The sequence below is a fragment of the Otolemur garnettii genome, unplaced genomic scaffold, assembly GCF_000181295.1.
Source record: "Otolemur garnettii isolate 467f Iridium unplaced genomic scaffold, OtoGar3 scaffold00069, whole genome shotgun sequence".
Taxonomy (NCBI): domain Eukaryota; kingdom Metazoa; phylum Chordata; class Mammalia; order Primates; family Galagidae; genus Otolemur; species Otolemur garnettii.
Genome location: NW_003852464.1, coordinates 8,216,735 through 8,237,178, shown reverse-complemented (window position 1 = coordinate 8,237,178; position 20,444 = coordinate 8,216,735). Strand labels below are relative to the sequence as shown.

General features: G+C 37.0%; 1 protein-coding gene across 1 annotated transcript in view; it reads right to left on the bottom strand.

The window, feature by feature from the left end:
• Positions 1 to 20,444, bottom strand: part of STIM2 (stromal interaction molecule 2) — a 132,840-nt gene that overhangs the window by 59,586 nt on the left and 52,810 nt on the right. The window contains exons 5-7 of the mRNA XM_012807452.1: positions 14,747 to 14,972; positions 11,948 to 12,208; positions 7,976 to 8,106 (exon numbers count right to left, since the gene is read on the bottom strand). Of these exons, the coding sequence (XP_012662906.1) occupies positions 7,976 to 8,106; positions 11,948 to 12,208; positions 14,747 to 14,972 (618 nt within the window). The remainder of the gene's footprint in view (positions 1 to 7,975; positions 8,107 to 11,947; positions 12,209 to 14,746; positions 14,973 to 20,444) is intronic.

Genomic DNA, 20,444 nt, shown 5'->3' with positions numbered 1-20,444 from the left:
AAAGCAGACTGTGATATGCCATACGGTGAGGGCAATTACAAGGCCCATTTGCCTGGACAGTCCTTGTTTACACCTGTTGTTCTGGTGTAATTATTAACAGCACTCTCTTGCACTCTCACGATTATCCCAGTTTGGATGATAAATTACATGGGCACCCTACCTGTAATAATAATATAAGGTTAACAATGTTAATGTTATAGTAGAGGCAAAATTTTATTTAATTAATTTGTGAAATGGGAATAAACAGATTCTGTTTTCACGCAAACTCAAACATCTTTTAGAAGACAAGACAACAGATGAAGTGTACTAAACTCTCTCTCTCTATATATATATATTTATATTTATAATTACATCAATGGCAGCATCATTCTATGTGCCTAAAAACACTCAGGGAAGGAGGGAGGGGGGGAGCAGGACTCACAGTACCCCAGGGCAAGAGCTGAAGAAGAGAAGCCCAAGGTCCTGATTCACAGCCCGACTCCTCTGCCCTCTTCCAGTCTGTCACTATGTTTAATATGACATTCTTGCTGAGGCAAATTAAAAACTAATAGGAATAGGAATGAGAAAAGATTTTTTAAATGAAAATATACAATTACCATGTGCTCTAAGGGAAGCTGAAATAATTTGAGAAAGGGGCTAAATGATTCACTAGTTGAAGCAGAGGTGTGGATGGAATGTTTCAATGCTCCAGGATGCCATAAGATAATTTGCAGGTTTTGGCTCTTCACAGACAGATCATTCACAATTTATATAACTAGACTGCATTTAAGATTGCATACTTACCATTTGAAGTATACTTCTCTCTACAGAAACTGTGTTACGGTGGTTAACTTCCTAGTTCACCACAAAAACCTAATTAATCTATATGTATTATACCTGAACTAAATGCTACCAATATTGTTTCTCAAATAGTCAATAAATAAGGCACCCTCAAAAAAAAAGGGAACCCACTATAATAAATCAGAATTTGGGGATAGAGGTGAGATGCAGGGGTATACCATCTTTTGACTTCTCTGCCCATACTGGAAGAAGAGTTGATTGGGGCCACACATTAAATACACAAACACTAATGAACGCTGATGAGCAGGAAAAAAAAAAGGTACCTATGTAATTTTCATGATATCCACAACCAGAGATAAAGTCCTCATATAATCTGCACTCAGACCACAGTTTGGACACTGCTAGATGGTAAGAAATGACAGGATAAGAGAAAGTTTTCTGGTTTCTGTGGTGGTGGCTTTCAGGGACAAGCAAATATATGGCTAAAAATTAGTTCTTATCAAATATCATAAACAAAAAAGATAATTCAATAGCAGTTGGTAAGTGAATTGCAAGAGATAGAGGAGGAAGTCCAGTAAACAGGTATTGTAACTGTCAAGGCAAGACGTAAGAGCCAGGTTACTCAACTAGTAAGTGCTGAGGCAGGACAGAAATTCCACAATTTAAGAAATATTCTGTTGTAACCATAAAAATAAAGAGACATTTTCTTAAGATCTGTCTCAAAAACTTACACAGAAGTTCTTAACTGTGTATGTTACAGAAGCACCTTAATTTAACCAAAGCTAAGAAACAGCTCTGCCTTATAACAATTGCATCCATAATTTCTTGTAGGACAAAGAAATTTTTAAGGTTGAACACGGCAAAAGTAAAATCACGAAGTACAGGGGATGAAAACAATGTCATTTGCAAGAGCATCACAGTAGCCAAATATATAATACTGTGACTAATCTGATAAAAACTACTATAAAAGTATAATGTAAAAACTATAAAATTTATTAAATTTATTAATGTAAGTCATGAACCATGTTTTCATCAATCTAATCATAAGAAAATAAGATTTATAATTATACTGTGTGATCTTAAGCAGTCAAGGTAAAGCACTTTCAGCTACCATCAGTGTCCTGAAGATTTACCCACAGGCTTTCTTTTTTTTTTTTGAGACAGAGCTGTTGCCCTGGGTAGAGTGCTGAGGCATCACAACTCACAGCAACCTCCAACTCCTGGGCTCAAGCAATTCTCCTCCCTCACCCTCCCAAGTAGCTGGGACCACAGGTGCCCCCCTACAGCACCTAGCTATTTTTTGGTTGCAGCCGTCATTGTTATTTGGAGGGCCCAAGCTGGATTTGAACCCGCCACCTTAGGTGTATGTGGCTGGTGCCTTAGCAACTTGAGCCACAGGCACCAAGCCTACCCACAGGTTTTCAAAGTTCACCTGACATCAGAATCACCAAGAGGACTTATTAAAACAGATTGTCAGGCCCCACCCCCAAGCTGCTGAGCTGAGGTTGGGGTAAGAATTTGCATTTCTAACAAGTTTCATGTGAAGTTAATACTGCTTATGCAGGGAGCATAATTGATTTATTCCTTCGAGCAATTTCTCATAATTTTGCCAACTCCCTTTCAGTCACTTCTTCTTTCCCTTGAGGCCCAAGGATTTGGCTGCAAAGGTCTTTGTCCTTTCTGATTCTGCAGGCTAAATACAAACTATTAGAGTGCCCCAAACATTTTTCTACCTTGCTTTTAAAACATGAATATAGATTCCATGTCATCTTGACTAACTCAACCTGAACAGAGAAGAGGCAACCAAAATGACAAATGATTATTTTGTGTTCAATACACTATTAAATATCAAAATGCCTTCAGAGAAACTCCAAAAGATGACTTTCACCCACATACAGGTCTTTCTTCTAGAGACTCCTCTTTATAGGTATCCAAAAATCATTACTTCTAAAGTATCTTTGATCACTAATTAGGCACTTCCATTCCAGATATAAATTAAATTTTAAAATAAAATTTGCAACCAAAATACAAAGTCATAGTGACAAATCTAAAGCAAAAGGATTTTTCCTAAAAAATGGAATGAAATGTAGAGCAGGGGTCCTCAAACTACGGCCCGTGGGCCACATGCAGCCTGCCTAGGACATTTATCTGGCCCACCAGTTGTTTTTGCTGCAGCTGCCTGTCCTGCTTAGCAGCTGACTCGTCCCAGGGCCTGCAGTCCAGCCCTCCAACAGTCTGAGGGACAGTGAACTGGCCCCCCGCTTAAAAATTCTGAGGACCCCTGATGTAGAGCATAATCATGTCTTCCCATATGGAAATGATATATATCTAAATTTGCCTCATTCATTCCCTGTCTTTTTTTGTAACTTAATATTAATATAAATAAGTGGGCTTTGCCTTACTCTTACATTACCATTTCTTACAGGTATCGCAGGTATCAGAGCTAAATTAAATCATAAAAAGCAGAACAGCCATCCTAAGGTCAGTAACTGATATGTTGAAGAAACGTGTATAATAGTGACAGTGGAAATCAGAGAATAAATGTAAAAATGAGCAGTGTCTCTGGAACTTGCTTTCCTAAAAAATTTTCACAGTTGTCTATTCTTATAAAAATGGACTAAAGTCTATGTAACTTATGACCTTGATTTACAATTCATTAGTGCAGTGGTCTCCAAATTGGGTGTGTCCCAGACCCAACAAGGATGTACAATCCAATCTATTTCAGAAAGGAAAAAAATTACAATTTCTATTTACATTTAATTTTACCTCACTTTTTATTTTACATTTTAATAACACCAAGAGTTTATACTAATGAGGTTAACTTACAGTAGGGCCCCTAAATAGCTGTTCACAAATGATTTTAACTTTCAGTGCCACCCATTGACCTCCAAGAAGATGCAGCTCTTTAAAAACTCTTAAACAAGGCAGCGCCTGTGGCTCAGTGAGTAGGGCGCCGGCCCAATATACCAAGATGGCAGGTTCGAACTTGGCCCCGGGCCAAATAGTAACAAAGTAATAGCCAGGCATCATGGCGAGTGCCAGTAGCCTGAGCTACTCAGGAGGCTGAGGCAAGAGAATCACCTAAGCCCAAGAGCTGGAGGTTACTGCGAGCTGTGACACCACAGCATTCTACCAAGGGTGACAAAGTGAGATTCTGTCCTTTAAAAAAAAAAAAAAACCAACTCTTAAACAAGAGCTGCCATGAAAACATTAATGCAACAGGAGGGTGGGACACACAGAGGGAATATGGGAGCTCTGTGCCCTTCCCCTAATGTCTCGCCCTCATGCCTTGCCCTATGCATTTTTTTCATTTGGATGTTCCTAAATTGTATATTTTATAACAAGCTAGTCAAATGTAAGTAAAATGTTTTCCTGAGTTCTGCAGTCCTTTAACTTGGGGGAGCTTATGCTCACTCCAAGTAGACACTGTTAGAATTAAGTTGAATTGCTGGACACCCAACTGATGTCAGAGAATTGGAGAATTGACAGTTGTCAGAAAGTATCCTAGAATAATCTTTGAATTGATATGTAAGTTAATAACAAAATATATTATGTCAACTTTTAAAATAAAGAATCTAGTCCTCATTCTGGGCCCAAAATAAATCAATTGTCATAAGTTAGTGTGTAACTTCTGAAACTACAGAAGATTTTAAAAAGTAAAAATACATACCAATCTTTCCAAACATACTATAATACTACAACTCTCAAAGTTAATCATAGTGCTCCCTAAATCCCACTTTTCACTCAACTGCAAAATAATCCCTCAGAATTATCATGTTTTCTAACCTTTAATAACGCTATATAGAATCTAAGTCCTCAAATAGTATCAAAATCAAAGGAAAAAGGCCAGGCATTGATGGTTCATGCCTGTAATCCCAGAACTATGGGAGGCCAAGGCAGATGGATCGCTTGACATCAGATTTTCCAAGACCCTCTATCTAAAAACAGCTGGGCGTTGTGGCGGGTACCTGGAGTCCCAGCTACTTAGGAGGCTGAGGGCAAGAGGATCACTTGTACCCAAAAGTTTGAGGTTGCTGTGATGCCACAGCACTCTACTAAGGGTGACAAAGGGAAACTCTGTCTCAAAAAAAAAAAAAAAAACCCAACGGAAAACTTAGTATCATCAATATACTAGAAAATCTGTCCTTTCCACACAGAAGCACAGGTACAATGTTAAAAGTCACCCTAACTTTTAACTGCTGGAGAAAATAAGGAAACTGCACAAAGCACCCATATACTAAACACTGTCTAATCTCAGAGTTGATGTGAAATTTGTTTGACAAAGTTAATCTTATCATATTGTAAATGACTAAGAAAATGTACAAAAATAAACCCAGAAAATCTAATTATCCTAGAGAATGATTTATCTCTATAAAGAACTAACATATTTAACATTCAAATTCTTAAAACACCTAAATTGACAACTAAATTAACCAATTAGACAATCTTGGAAGGATTAGAAAGAATAATTCATCAATAATAGTTTAGATTATTATTGAAAAGTAATTTGATAGTTTGATTTTGTGTGTGTTTCAAGAGAGTGAATAAAGATAATAATGTTGAATAAAGATAATATAATCTACTAGATATCTTATAATATCTACTCAATATAATAAAATGGCCTACAATAAAAGACTAGCTTACATTGCTCTCTAGTGATGATAAACTCTAAACAATCCATCAATTTCATCTCACTCACTGAAAACTATGATTTTGATATCATTGAGACTGAGCTTAATGAAAATGATTTAACCACAATAAAAAGCAGAAATGAATGGGTCCAGAGACATTAAATATAAGGCTAGAGAATTAATATCTGACCTAATAACCAGTTAGAAATCACTGTAAGTTTCTTAACAAGAGAAAAACACTCTCAAAGTGATAATCATGGGTGGCACCTGTGGCTCAAAGGAATAGGGCACCAGCCCCATATGCCGGAGGTGGCGGGTTCAAACCCAGCCCTGACCAAAAACTGCAAAAAAAAAAGTGATAATCATGATAGATTAGAAAGGAAAAACTTAGAGGCAATAATGTAGGCATGAAATAAAAAACAGCTAAATTAAAATAAAACAAGCAAATAAGTAGAGCAGATAAGAGGTATTGGTGATAGGAAGGAAAAGGAATAAATTATAAGAACATAAGAGCTTATTTATAGTAGGATTGTCCAACTACAGCATGCAGGCCACCCTGCTGCCTCATTTTGTAAATAAAGCTTTATTAGAACACAATCATGCCCTTTAGTTTATGTATTATCTATGACTGCTTCACACTACCGTGGTAGAGTAGAGTTGAGTAGTTACAACAAAGACTAGAGGGCCCACAAAACCTAAAATATTTACTACTGGCTTATATTAGTTTAATAGGACTACCATAACAGGGTACCACAAACTGGATGGCTTAAAACAACAGAAATTTATTCTCTTACAGATCTGGAGGCTAGAAGTTCAAAATCAAGGTGTCAGAAGACTCACGCTCTCTCAAAGGCTCTCAGGGAGAATCCATTCCATGCCTTTCCCTTAGCTTCTGATGTCAATGGCAATTCCTTGACATGTAACAGAATAACTTCAACCTCTGCCTCCACTGTCACATGGTCATCTTTTCCTGTGTGTCTGTGTCTTCACATAGTATTATTCCCTCTTATGAGGACACCAGTCATATTTGATTAAGGGCCTTCCCTAGTCCAGTATGACTTCATTTTAACCATTATATCTTCAATGATACAATTTCCCTATAAGACCACCTTCTGCAGTACTAAGTGTTATGACTTCAACAAATGTTTTTGGAGGGCACATCTTAACCCACAATTTGGCTCTATAGAAAAAGTCTGCCAACTCCTACTTTAGGAGAATAAGAATTGAGACGATGTGTCAGTTAAACATGTCATTACATGTCATTTACGTGTCATTAAACAGGGAGACACTTAAAATAAGAGAACTGAGATTTTGTTTTAAACATACTAAGTTTAAAGTAAGAACTCTCTAAACATCAGTCAGAAAGCAATACCCATAGAGCAGGGATACGGATTGGTTTAAAGATAGAGGAGTCAGGAATAACCTGAAAACGGATGCACATTCTCAAAGGAAACAGCAGGTGAAGAGCTTATCCTTAAAGAAAATCACTGCTGGATAACAATGTTATTAGAGTATGTCACTGTTATATAACATTAGATAGTAGGATAGAAAGCAATGTAATTTAGCATTATTTAAACTGAAGGTATTCCAGCAATGACAAATCCAACAAAGAGGTCAGAGGTCTGAAAATGACCAAGGGATTTGTCTAGAATAAGACTACAGTCAAATAAAGATAACTTTGACAGAGAAACTAAGAGGGAGACTAGACCAGGGGAAGGTGAGAATGAAAACTAAAGGCAGTGGGTACAGTAAATTACCAAATTGGTGGCCTCTAATGAACCACATCTCCTGGTTATCTATATCCTTGTATAATTCTCTCCCATATAGATCCTGAGCTTAGCCAAATGAGTTGCTTTAGCCAATATGATATTAGCGAACGTTGGCAAGCAGAAGCATGGTAAGCTTGCACATGGGAACTTCCCTTCCTGGAACACTACCACTTGCCATGCTGGAATAAAGCTTGAGCTAGATTCCCAAATGATGTGAGGTCATACAGAGAGAGATCATGAAGAAAAAGAGGCCATGTTAGATACCCCAGCCCCGGCAGAGCTCCCAAATGAATACAACTGCCATAGTGATTTCAGCTCATACCTAAGGAAACAGAGGAACTGCCTAGCCAGGTCCAGTGAACCCACAGAATAAGAAGAAATAATAAACTGTTGTCATCTTAAGCCAGTGGTTCTCAACCTTCCTAATGCCACCATGTATTTTCATTGTTACAAAGGGGTCGCGACCCACAGGTTGAGAACCGCTGCCTTAACCCATTACATCTTGGGATGGTTTATAAAGCAACAACAGATAACTGATACAGTGGAGACAGAATGGATACATATTTAAGAAATCCAAGAATATGAGACTGAAAATTTTTGTAAAACTGGGAATGCTTATATATAAATGGGGGACCCAGAAAAACTGTAAATATAGAGCTAAAATTAACATGTAAAAAGAAAAACTAAAGAAGCTAAAAATGAAGGAGCTGAGCCATATGAGGAATCTTAGCATTAACATCAGAAATGCAGTCATTGTGTTGTAAGAGAGTGTAAGGGAAATGTCTCTCCACCTACTTCATCACTTTCATCTACTTCAATTCCACCGTCTTTGTCATCATCCATTTGTTTATGTATTGTTTGAAGAGCTTCCAGGCTAAATCTATCTTCTTCTGTAAAGCATGGTGGACTCAGTGACATGCAGGGATCTGAAATAGAACAAAGGTCAATTACTAACTTGCCATAGCAAAGCACAGGCTATAGTTAGAAAATGTAATTTTTTTAAAAACTCACACAATTAGACTTTAAACAAAGTCAAATTAAGCAGCATTAACATGTCTAGCAAAGTATTCTTTATATCAAAAGTGTATTATACAAACACAACTGACTAAAAATAAATAACCCAATTTAATTAGAATTAGGAACTACAACCAGGAATTACACTAATAGTAACTTCAGGTTGCCTAAAATCTTCTACATCTTAAACCATTTCTTAGCCAATCTGTTATATTTATAATCATCTCCCCACAAGAAAAAATGATTTCCCCTCACTTAAAAAAAAAAACCAAAAACCACAGAATACAAGGTACTATTTTTATATAATTCAGTTTAGCTAAAATATAAATCCTAGGAAAGTATCACCAAAAAAAAAAAAAAAAAAAAACCCAAGGGAAGTATAAAATATTCACATGATTTTTTTTTCATTTCCATTTTTAAGTTAATCCAAGAGTCTACTCATACAACTTAAATACATACACAGCTTCTTAGGTTCAAAAACAACAGAAAAAGGAAAAGACTAACTGAATTCCTTTTTAATCTTGTTCTTCATGGTTTCCTTAATATACATTTATTGGTCAAATCTCTTCCTATGAAATATGAGTGAATCCTCATATTCAGGTTGCAAAAAAGTAACACATTTAGAGAGCAAGTTGGGTTTTTCAATGGCTTAAAATCAGACTGATGAAAATTATCTTCTATTCACATGACTATTAAACAGCCTATATATCAAAATGGAAAAGTATTGCTGAAGCTTTACTCACACTCAATCTGGCTGTTTGGTGGACTAACAAATTCCAGGAACTTACTTGCATTTTACTGCGTCACCAAAACAATATCCTTCCAAAATGCCATCAAAGCCACATGTATTTCTAGAAACAACATGGCCTTAAAGTTTAATGTGCACAGAATAAGATAGCGGCTAAGTCAAAGTTTAACTATACTAAATTTTTAACTATTGATGAAAATATTATTTTGGGCCTATCATTAATTAACTACTGTCAGTTAACTGAGGACAAATCACTTGTCCTTGTGTTTTAGTTACCTCATCTCTAAAATAAAGCAAGCAGACTAGATACTTACTAAAGTCTATTGCTGCTTAAGTGCCTAAGGATATCTAATTCTGTGCTTAGGGGGAAAAAAATTGGAAGAAGAGAAGCTAGTACGTTATAGGTAATTTTATTTTCTAAAACAATTCAAACTTGTATTATCTACATGTTTAGACTCATAGCCAAAAAATATTTTGGTGATTAAAAGTTTTAATAGTTTAAATTCAAAACCTAATTTTAATTTCTTTAAGGAAGAAAACAGAAGAGGAAGGAAACTATAAAACTGGGAATTGAAATTATAAGTTATATGTGACATACAAGTACATGTACATACAAATACGTAAAACACTGATTAAAACTGCTAAAATCTAAGAACTTATAGTCATAATCATCAGTTATGATCTCTAAATCACAAACAACCAGAACCTTACTATGTCTGTGACTTACAATTTTTTTGCAATTATTTTGATAGATGGACAGTAAAAGACCAGTTCTCAGGTACCTAAACAATGTATAGTATAAAGACGATCTGTATACAACGTGTAGTTGCCTCCAGCAGACCTGTATTGTACACATATGTTACTCTGCTAAAAACCTTATAATGTGAATGAATTTGCTGCAGCTGGTATATAAAGAAACGGTCAGCATCACTCACTCTAATTAAATAGGCTTTGTTGTTAAACCCTCTAAGTGGAGTTAATAATGAGGGCTGTACCGGGCAGTGCCTGTGGCTCAAAGTAGTAGGGCACTGGCCCTATATACCAGAGGTGGAGGGTTCAAACCTGGCCCCAGCCAAAAACTACAAAAAAAAAAAGTAAATAATGAAGGCTGAACAAACTTTAGACAGCTTTAGGAGAAAATGAGGAGTACCATATCACCTGAAAAAAATTCATATAAAAATAAAATCAGTAATTATTTACTTAAACGAACATATTTCATAAACACTAACTCTTCTAATAAAACTCTTTCAAGGTCTACTTCTCTCTCACAATCTACTTCAAGATATAACTTTTCCATGAATTCTGTCATAAATACTATCTCCCAGCATTCACTCTTTCTCCATTCCATCCATTCAATGACTGACTACCAAGCACCTACCATGTGCCAGTCACCGAAAACTCCTCATAAAACTTACATTCTCGTGGGGTCTATGAACATAACAAGATAAATAAGTAAAAGGCATAGCTGTATTAGTAATGGTATATATTAAGGATAAAAACTAAGCAAAAATCAGATGTGAAATATCAAGGATTTGAAATTTGATTATATCTTTATTTTCAAATTATTTTATCGAAGTCACACATACTATTCTTTATTAGTCTCTATATCAGCAGTTCTCAACCTGTGGGTAGCGACCCTTTGTAACAATGGAAATACATCGCAGTATTAAGAAGGTTAAGAACCACTGCACTAAATGATTTATATGTCACTTATCTTAGTCGTCATTCCATAAAACTAAGATTATAACAGGGCGGGGAATCTGTTCTTCATTTCTCACATGTTCATAACACCCAGGACTTAGCCTGGTGTGTTTTAAGCCTCTGATAAATTCTGTTACTTCACATCTTAACTAAATCACAAACTTCTAGGATTTTCTACCATGCAAGGCAGCGATAGGCATTAGAAATTAAAGAGAGAATAGAGTATCCTGTACTCAAAGAAGTTCAAGTCTAATGAGAGAAGAGACATGTAGACTCCTACATTAGGTAAAGTTGGTGCATTTTAACTGACCTGTAGTTGACAACCTTGAGAAGAGAAGAAGACTGATTTATCCTATGTTAAGTGACATGAAAGGAACATGGAGACAATACCTGCCTCACACAGGGTTGAACAGTCCGAGAAATGCTAGTGGGTTAACACGCCTGGAGTACAGAGAAAATAAGGAAATGACGTAGAAGACTGCTCCGAAGCTAGATCTCTAAAGTCTCTGTTTTCCATACTCAGGGATTTGGATTTTTATCCTGAAAACTTTAGGAAGCAAGGAAGAGACTAACACAATCCAATTCCTTAAAAAAGATCACTCTGGCAACAGTGGAACAGGATAGAGGCAAGACTGAGAGGCACAGCTGTGGGCACGAGCACAGCAATCTTGGCAGCACCAAAAGTCCATGCCTCCCAAGAAAGAGAAGGTAGGTGATGAGACTGCTCCAGAGTTTGGTGTTTTGCCAAGTTGGAAGAAAGAAAGACAGGAGTTGAAGTTATGGCAAAAGTGATCCATTTCTGCACATAAAATTTTAATTCCTTTAAACTATAATCACTTAAAGCTTATAAATATAATTTGAAATAGTTGTGGATTCTGAACTCTATTATCTGTTCTAATGTCTTATTTCACTTTTCTCAGCTGTTTCCCATCTAGGTTAATTCAGCAAAGGTGATCATTTTAACTCAGATTAGCTGGCCCAAATTTCTTCTAAAATATATAACCTGTTATATAAAAGCTCTGTGCCTATAATTAATCTGGTATAGTGATTTCAAAGTAAACTGCTAAACTACCAAAACTGTCCTTCTTTGTCAATATTTCATGGACATATCTACCTTAGTACCCAAAATGCGCCAGTGCACATCATGTACTCCCTACCCAGATCATCTTTCCCATTCAAACAGAATTCACTTGTTCATCCAAACAGAATGCACAGCGCCTGTAACATGACTGTCAGGCCCTGTGCCGGATGCTGCCCATACATTGCAGCAGCTAAGACAAACTTCCTCCACTCAGTACCCTCACCTGTCGGATGCTGCCCATACATTGCAGCAGCTAAGACAAACTTCCTCCACTCAGTACCCTCACCTGTCTTAAACGCAATGTGATCTCTCTTTTTAGCATTACACGCTGAGCATTCTTTTCTTTTCTCTGGATTGACAGCAGCACTTTGCATTGAGGAAAAAGGAAATCTCTGGCGACAGAACGAAGCCAAACCAAAGCCAGCAATCAACACCACAATTAAATTCCACCTCGTTTTCCTGTATTCTGAGCCAAACATGAAGGCTGATTATGCACAAATAAAGTTAAATGAATTAACATGATTTCACCTAATAAGAAATGTCTGCTGTACTCTAGAAACCAATTTTATTTTATGTACATATTTGTTTCCCTGCAGCCCTGTGTGAGGCAGGTATTATCTCCATTTTTCAGATGTGGATATGAGACGCATGAGTAACTTGCTTAAAATTATACCCCTAGAATTGACAGTTGGCTTCAAACCAAGTCTTCAGAACTCCACATCTATACTCAAGTGGCAATATAATGAACATAAATGAATCAGTGTCACCACTGTCAGAGAAAAAGTATTACTTTTAGAGATCTTGCCAGGTCCTGACTGGAGGACCTGAAAAGCTCAGAGCACCAAGAAGCATAGATGTGGCCCATGGAAGGGGCTCACTAAACACTTCTGGAATAATATTCACAATCTAGAACTCATACCTACACCTTTTACTTTTCTTCTGATTGTGTATCTCCACTTTAATTCACACTTCCCTTAAACAAACCAAGAATATTAAGTATATCATATCGTATGATAACTTCAAACTTAACTGTCAACATGCACTGTATTAAGTTTTTCTTCTCCATGTCTACCTCAATGATTGACATATTTGTTGAATGGTTTAGATACCCATAAATATCAGAAGCCAAATAAATTAACTCCAAACTTCAAGTAATATATCTAACAAGTATCTAAAAGTCAGACTCTAGCTAGGTTAGAGGCCAGGTATACAATAGTTTTGTAAAAACAAATAAATAAATATATGTAATACATATATAATGGTAGCAAAACTGGCTAATGGTAGCAAATAAATAAATATATGTAATAGATATATAATGGTAGCAAAACATATATATGGCAGATACATGTAATAGATATATAATGGTAGCAAAACTAAGGAATAGCCAAGTCTACATGTCTAGCAAGAAAAGCTTCAAGAAGGGATGTTTACACTGACTCTTTAAAGATGAGCAAGTGGCTCAGAGCCTGTAACTCAGCAGCGAGGGCGCCAGCCACATACACCGGAGCTGGAGGGTTCAAATCCAGCCCGGGCCTGCCAAACAACAACGGCAACTACAACAAAAAAATAGCCAGCTGTTGTGGCGGGCGCCAGAGGTCCCAGCTACTTGGAAGGCTGAGGCAAGGGAATCATTTAAGCCCAAGAGTTTGAGGTTGCTGTGACACCAGGGGATTCTACCGAGGGCGACGTAGTGAGACTCTTGTCTCAAAAAAATCAGCAAGTGTTCTCCAGGAAGACAAGTGTAGGCAAGAACGTAACTTGCTAGCCATTATTACACTAAGAAATTGGTATTAACTGTCAATTATGGAGTGTCTATTATATATCACATAAAATACGTATGAAAATTAAGTATTCTATATTTCACTATGCCTACACTAAGCATTATTGTCATTATAAAAAAGACCCGGGCAGCGCCTGTGGCTCAAAGGAGTAGGGTGCTGACCCCATATGCCGGAGATGGTGGGTTCAAGCCCAGCCCCCACCAAAAAAAAAAATGCAAAAGAAAAGAAAAGAAGAAAGAAAGAAAGAAAGAAAAGACACCGTTAGTGTCCATCCAGTGGGATCTACAGATTTTTCTCAAGTTAACAATGAAGAAGAAAAAAGTGCTGATAAGTTACTCACTGAAAGCCCCAGCTTGCAGGTTCCTGACCTGAGAAGCTCTCTCAAATGTATCCATGGCTGGTTAACTCCTTTTATTCCAACTCAAATGTTCCTCCTCAGAGGCCATCTTATTTCCCTATCTAAAAATAACCTTCCCTTTGAATCTTTCTACTTGTTTAATTTTTCTTCACTGCACAGTACACTATGTTACATATTTATCTGCTCACATTGTAACTCCCCCACTACAATCCAAGCAGGAGATCCCAGGCTTTTTTTTTATTATTATTCCTCTTTCCTCAGTGCCTAGAACACTATCGAGCACGTACTAAGTGCTCAAAACATACTTGGTTGCCAAATTAACCAATTAGTTTTTCAATATAAATGTTTGAGAAATTACTTAGCTGGTTGCAAAACTAAGATGTAGAAATTAACAACAAAATTTCTGACCACTTTATGACACTGAAGTCAAACCTAAGTAAGTAGTCAGTACAAATCTAGTAACATTACTCTTCTGCTTAAACTATTCAATACCCCCTAGAACCTTAAATCTATCCCTTATCAAACACCATTGTTTAAATACTTATTGAACAAAATATACAACATACCATGCAAAAACAGCCAAAGGGAACTTTAAAATATTTAAGACAGTTCTCAAAATCTTCAAGAGGTGAAGGACTAGGCCTGCTTTATTGATTCCTACACATTATTACTATTATATTATCATTGTTATACATCTTATTATATACATTATTATACATTATTACACCTAATAATCTGCCTGACTTTTAACATGTAAGCAATTAGATTTTCAGTGGCCTTAGGAAAGAGAAATTGGATTTCAGTAATCATGGTTAGATAAGGAGAAAAGAAGCACACACAAACAGGAAATAAGACAAGCTGTAGGAACCACGGTAGGACAGACTGTCCAAGAAGCTCATTCGCAACCGCGAGTACTGTACTGCCGCCTCCCTTCTCCCCGCTCCCAGCTGCTCATGGAGGTCACTGGTACTAGGCATGGGAATTGCGATGCAGAGGTCAATCCCACACAGCAAAGAACTGTCCTCTGCGGTGCCAATAGGAAGAAGAAAACACCAGCATAGGATGGGTGGAGTAGCACTAAGAGGCGAATCTGTACGGATAGCTTGGGGCTATCAGTTAGTGAAACACAACGAACACCAGTAAGAAGAATCTAAAAGGAGCCATCCATGGTCTTTAAGCAAGACTGACATTATGAAAGACGTAACAGGAAAGAGAAAATTTATTACGTCTTATATTTTGTGTAGCACTTTCAAGTTTAAAAATGCTTTACCATATAGTCAGTTTTATTTTTTTTTAAATGCTTTATCTTTTAGAGCAGTTTTAGGTTCACAACAAAACTGAGCAGAAGGTACAGAGACTTCCCACCTGCCCTCTGGCCCCAACACATGCACAGCCTCCTGCACTGTCAACACCCCCAGCAGAGTGGTACATGTTACAACTGATGAACCTCTGCTGACACGTCACTATTACCCCGAGTCCACAGCTTACTTTAAGGTTCACTCTTCGTGTTGTACATTTTATGGTTGTAGACAGATATATAGTAACATACATCTACCATTATAATATCATGCAGAGTGGTTTCTGTGCTCTGCCTATTAATTCCTTGCTCCCCTCTAACCTCAAGCAACTGCTGGTATTTTTACTGACTCGATGATTTTGCCTTTTCCAGAATATCATATACAGTAGAACCTTTCTAAGTTGACCACCCAAAGGATTATAATAAACTGGTCAACATACAGAGGTGGTCAACATAAGGAGTTAGGCTTCTTGCACTGATACATACATGTAGTACATGCCTGGTCAATGAAAATTAGGTCAATTTAAGGAGACTATCAATGGAGGGAGGTGGTCAACTATGGAGATTCTACCACAGCTGAAATTACATAGTATGTAGCCTTTTCAGTTTGACTTCCTTCACGTAATAACATGCACTTAAGTTTCCTTCATGTCTTTTCATGCACTGATAGCTCTTTTCTTTCATTGTCTGGATACCACAGTTTATTGATCCATTAACCTACCGAAGGACATCTAGGTTGCTTCCAAGTGTTCACAATGGCAAATAAAGCCACTATAAACATCCACATACAGGTGGTTCTGTGCAAATAATTTTCCAACTCCTTTGGATTAATACTGGACTGCAAATGCTGGATTGTACAGTAAGAATAGTTTTGTAAGAAATCACCAACCTGTCTTCCAAAGTGGTTGTATCATTTTGCATTTCCACCAACAATGAATGAGAGTTTCTGTCACTCCACATCCTTACTAGCAGTGTTGTCAGTGTTCTGTATTTTGGCCATTCCAAGAGGTGTACAGTATATCTCACTGTTTTAATTTGTATTTCCCTGCCAGCATATGATGGGGAACATCTTTTCATATGCATATCAGCCATATGTATCTCCTTTAGTAAGATGTGTTACTTTTATTTCAATCTAGAGTACCATGTTTTCCTGAAAATAAGACCTACCCAAAAAATAAGCCCTAGCAGGATTTCTACGCATTTGTTAAATATAAGCCCTACCCTGATAATAAGACCTAGTGATGGGCGTGGCTATGCAGCATATCTGCATTTCCACGTGGAGAGGGAGACATGCCTGAAAATAAGCCCTAGTGTGTCTTCTTGAGAAAAAATAAATATAAGACAGTGTCTTATTTTCAGGGAAACACAGTATATGTTTGCTATCAAAGAATGCCTATCACAACAGTCTAGGCAGGAAGTAACAGAATATAAACTACTACAGAAAAGGCAGGAAGAATAGAAAGAAAAAGTTATACTGAAATGATAACTGAATGTAATATGAAAATGGAGACAAATATGGCTGATATTTCAGGCCTAAAAGTCGTCCAGATAAAACAAAGGTACATTTGTCTTCTATTTGGCTGAGCCAGGCCAAACACAGAGTTACAAAATACATCAAATGTGATTGCATTAAATGTTCACTAGAGGAATAAATATGCCATATTCTATACTTTGTCATCCCAGTAAATTGCACTTGAAAATAAGAACTTAAATAAATGAAGATGAAAAAAGTAAATGAAGTCTTTAGAGTTAGTTCCCCTCCTATAATGCCTTTTAAGTCAGCAAATTTCATGCAGAAAAAACAACTAAGAAGGGAGCCAGGTGACTCTTAATCACAAACCAATGGCTGCAGCCCATTACCAGCCCATTAACATCATATTCTGACAATAACTTGGCTTATAATGCTGGCAACTACTTATAAATCTCAATGATTTGGATTTTCTTAATTACTACCACTGTGGAAAATTTTTAAAATAAATATTGCTTGCATTTAGTACTTTTACTAATAGTTCAATCATTTGGCAAATCAAATACTTCACTACAAATATATTTAGAGTAAATTTTCTCTAAAATCTTTGGGAATAATTCTTTGGTGTCATTTTTCAATATACCAAAGACCTGATACAAACTCAAAAGTAGAGTGAATGATGTCTTTCTTCTCTTCTGATAGCCTCTCCAGGGCACAGTCTCATACTCTTAGTATTCTCTGACATTTCCAGTATCTAGCGCACCATAAAAACCTACCACATAAAAGGATCAACAGATATTTCTTTTTTTTTAATGTAATAAATAAGTAATAAGGATGTTGCATCCTTTTTTAAAGAAAAATGAATATCAATATATGACATTTTATTACCTGGTACATGACAGACATTCAAAATATGCTAACATTGGCTCGGCGCCTGTGGCTCAAGTGGCTAAGGCACCAGCCACATACACCTAAGGTGGCAGGTTCGAATCCAGCCCTGGCCTGCCAAAACAACAATGACGGCTGTAACCAAAAAATAGCCGGGTGTTGTGGCGGGGGCCTGTGGTCCCCCCTCCTTGGGAGGCTGAGGCAGGAGACTCGCTTGAGCCCAGGAGTTGGAGGTTGCTGTGAGCTGAGATGCCACAGCACTCTACCCAGGGGACAGCTTGAGGCTCTGTCTCAAAAAAAAAAAAAAATGCTAACATTTATGGAGAGGATATTATATGCCAGAACAACAAATGAGAAAGGGGAAGTTGAAATTGGATAGGGATATACGATGCTACACCAGGTGCTGTAAAAATGCATGCTATACAGCAGGCGTCCTCAAACTACAGCCCGCGGGCCACATGTGGCCCACCAGGGACATTTATCTAGCCCACCGGGTGGTTTTGCTGCTGCTGCCTGTCCTGCTTAGCAGCCAACTCATCCCGGGCCCACAATCTGGCCCTCCAATGGTCTGAGGGACAGTGAACTGGCCCTCTATTTAAAAAGTTTGAGGACCCCTGTTATACAGGGATAGGTACACACATTATATCCAGGAAGCTATAAAAATGCAGGCAGAGAGAGAGAGGATACCCAGAAAAAGTAAGGTCTAAGAGAACAGAGGTCTTCTCCAGAAGCCCAAGGATACACCTGTGAAGTCCTCCCCATGATGACTCCACTCTTAGGAATTTGTAGACTTAACTTCCTGGGACCTGGAACTTACGCTTCTATAAAAGCCTGTAAAAGTTCAGTAAAAGCCAAAGCCCGCTTCTCCAGCCTGATTCAAATTAACCAATGAGAAAGGTACCTCCAGGCTGGAACTTTTGGACCAGAGATAAAAGGAGAAAACCCAGCCAGTCAGGGAGCACGGCCATTTTTAACTTTTCTGTGCCATAGCTTGCTGGCTAAAACAAAGCTCTTCCTCTTTCAACACAGTGTGTGGGTGCTCACCCTCTGCCATTGGGCCTCATCTTCCTACAACAAGGAGTCTCTAGAATCTCTACTATCTACTCAGCCATTGAACAGTTCAACAATTAAATCTTTCGAGGTTGGAAACTACTGCAGATGCTCCCTAATCATGGCTTAAGTATTGTTATGAATAGAAAATAAAGGGCGCTTCCTAGAACCCCTCCTGACGACTGCCTCTTGGAGCTCTGAATCTCTGTAATCACTTACTTTGCAGAAAAAGTACCTATTAATTTACTTGAACCCTAGCAAAAAGAAATAAGTGTTAGCTAAAAATTCTCCTTTAAAAAATTGCTAACATCACATATACCTTCCTAATGGTTTAAATAGTTTCATCTTACACAAATTCAGCTCCTTAGGTCCCTTCCCACTTTTCAGGAACATTTTAAAATTTATCATCTTCTGATTACTTTACTCCCACCTATTCCCCCAGCTGTCCCCCCACCAGGCAACTGAAGTTCCTGTCAGTCTTCTCAGATCCTCTCCAAATAAAGGTGAAAGCCACGAGGTACTCCCTCTGCCTCTAAATTACCTTCATAGACACTCAATTTACCAACACCTCCTCTATCTAAAAAACATCTACACTTATATTCACAGTGAATGATATGTTCTGCCAAAGTAAAAAGGTACATTTATACTGCTATATTTATCTATATCCATTGACAGCTACCTATTTTTTTCCATTTGTTTAATATTATAAGCTCCTAGAAAGCAATAATTTTTTGTCTGTAACATCTTTAATATGTTAGAAAACACCACTGGCAAGCTACACAAAAAGAAAATAAACTGGTCCACACATACAGTTATTTATGGACTCCCGGTTTCCCATGATGTTACTGAAATTTTAATGAAATATGTTATATGTAAAAGAAGATTTGGGCACACATACCCATGCAAAATCCCAGGAGCAATTCCCAACTTTTCTCCAAAGTTCAGAAAAATCTCACTGACATACACAATTGCAATCAACATAACCAGAATAATTAAGAACCAGGATTTCAAGAAGCACTAGCTTTTTTGAGAACATATCTCATGCCACTAACATTTTGATTAACATTATTATATGCACAGAGTAGTGAACGAGCTTTGCTTATTTTTACTTATTTTGTGTTATTTTGGAGAAGAGAGCTATCACAATACTATGAATGTAATTACCACCACTGAACTGTACACCTAAAATGGTTAAAATAGTTAATTTTATATTATGTGTATTTTACCACAATAAAGAAAGAAAGTTACAACCAAAACACAAGCTACAGTGAACAAAGATCATTAATACTACCCTACCTATATCAACACTATGGAAATAAAGAGAACACTGTTATTCCCAGGCACTAATCCAAAAGCAATACATGGTTTGTTTTACTTCATGCAAGAACTAAACAACAATCACACACATTTTATAAATGAAAAAAGTTGAACACTCTATAGATAGAAAACAAACTTTCAATTTATTCTTACCCTGCCTGCTACTGTATAGCTTCAGGAAAGTTATTTAACCCTTTGCCTTAATTTCCTTACCTGAAGAATGGAAAAAATAGCAACTTCGCAAGGCTACTATGAGATATATAACATCTAACAGTGTATTACACATATTTAGACTCAATTAACAGCACTGAATAGATACCTATTAATATCATCTACAAAGAAACATAAGGTGCCCAAAGCTAATAAATGGCACAGCAAGAATTAAATGTTAAATCTCCTGAAATTTAAGTCTAGTCTATTACCTTAACAGTTATCAAAAATTATAATTTTTAAAAAATTAGACTTAATTCTAATTATCTTTCGGCTGATTCCAAGACAAATAAACTCTAAAATACAAAGAAAGAAGCAGGGAGAAGAGAGAATTTATTGTGTAACTATTAT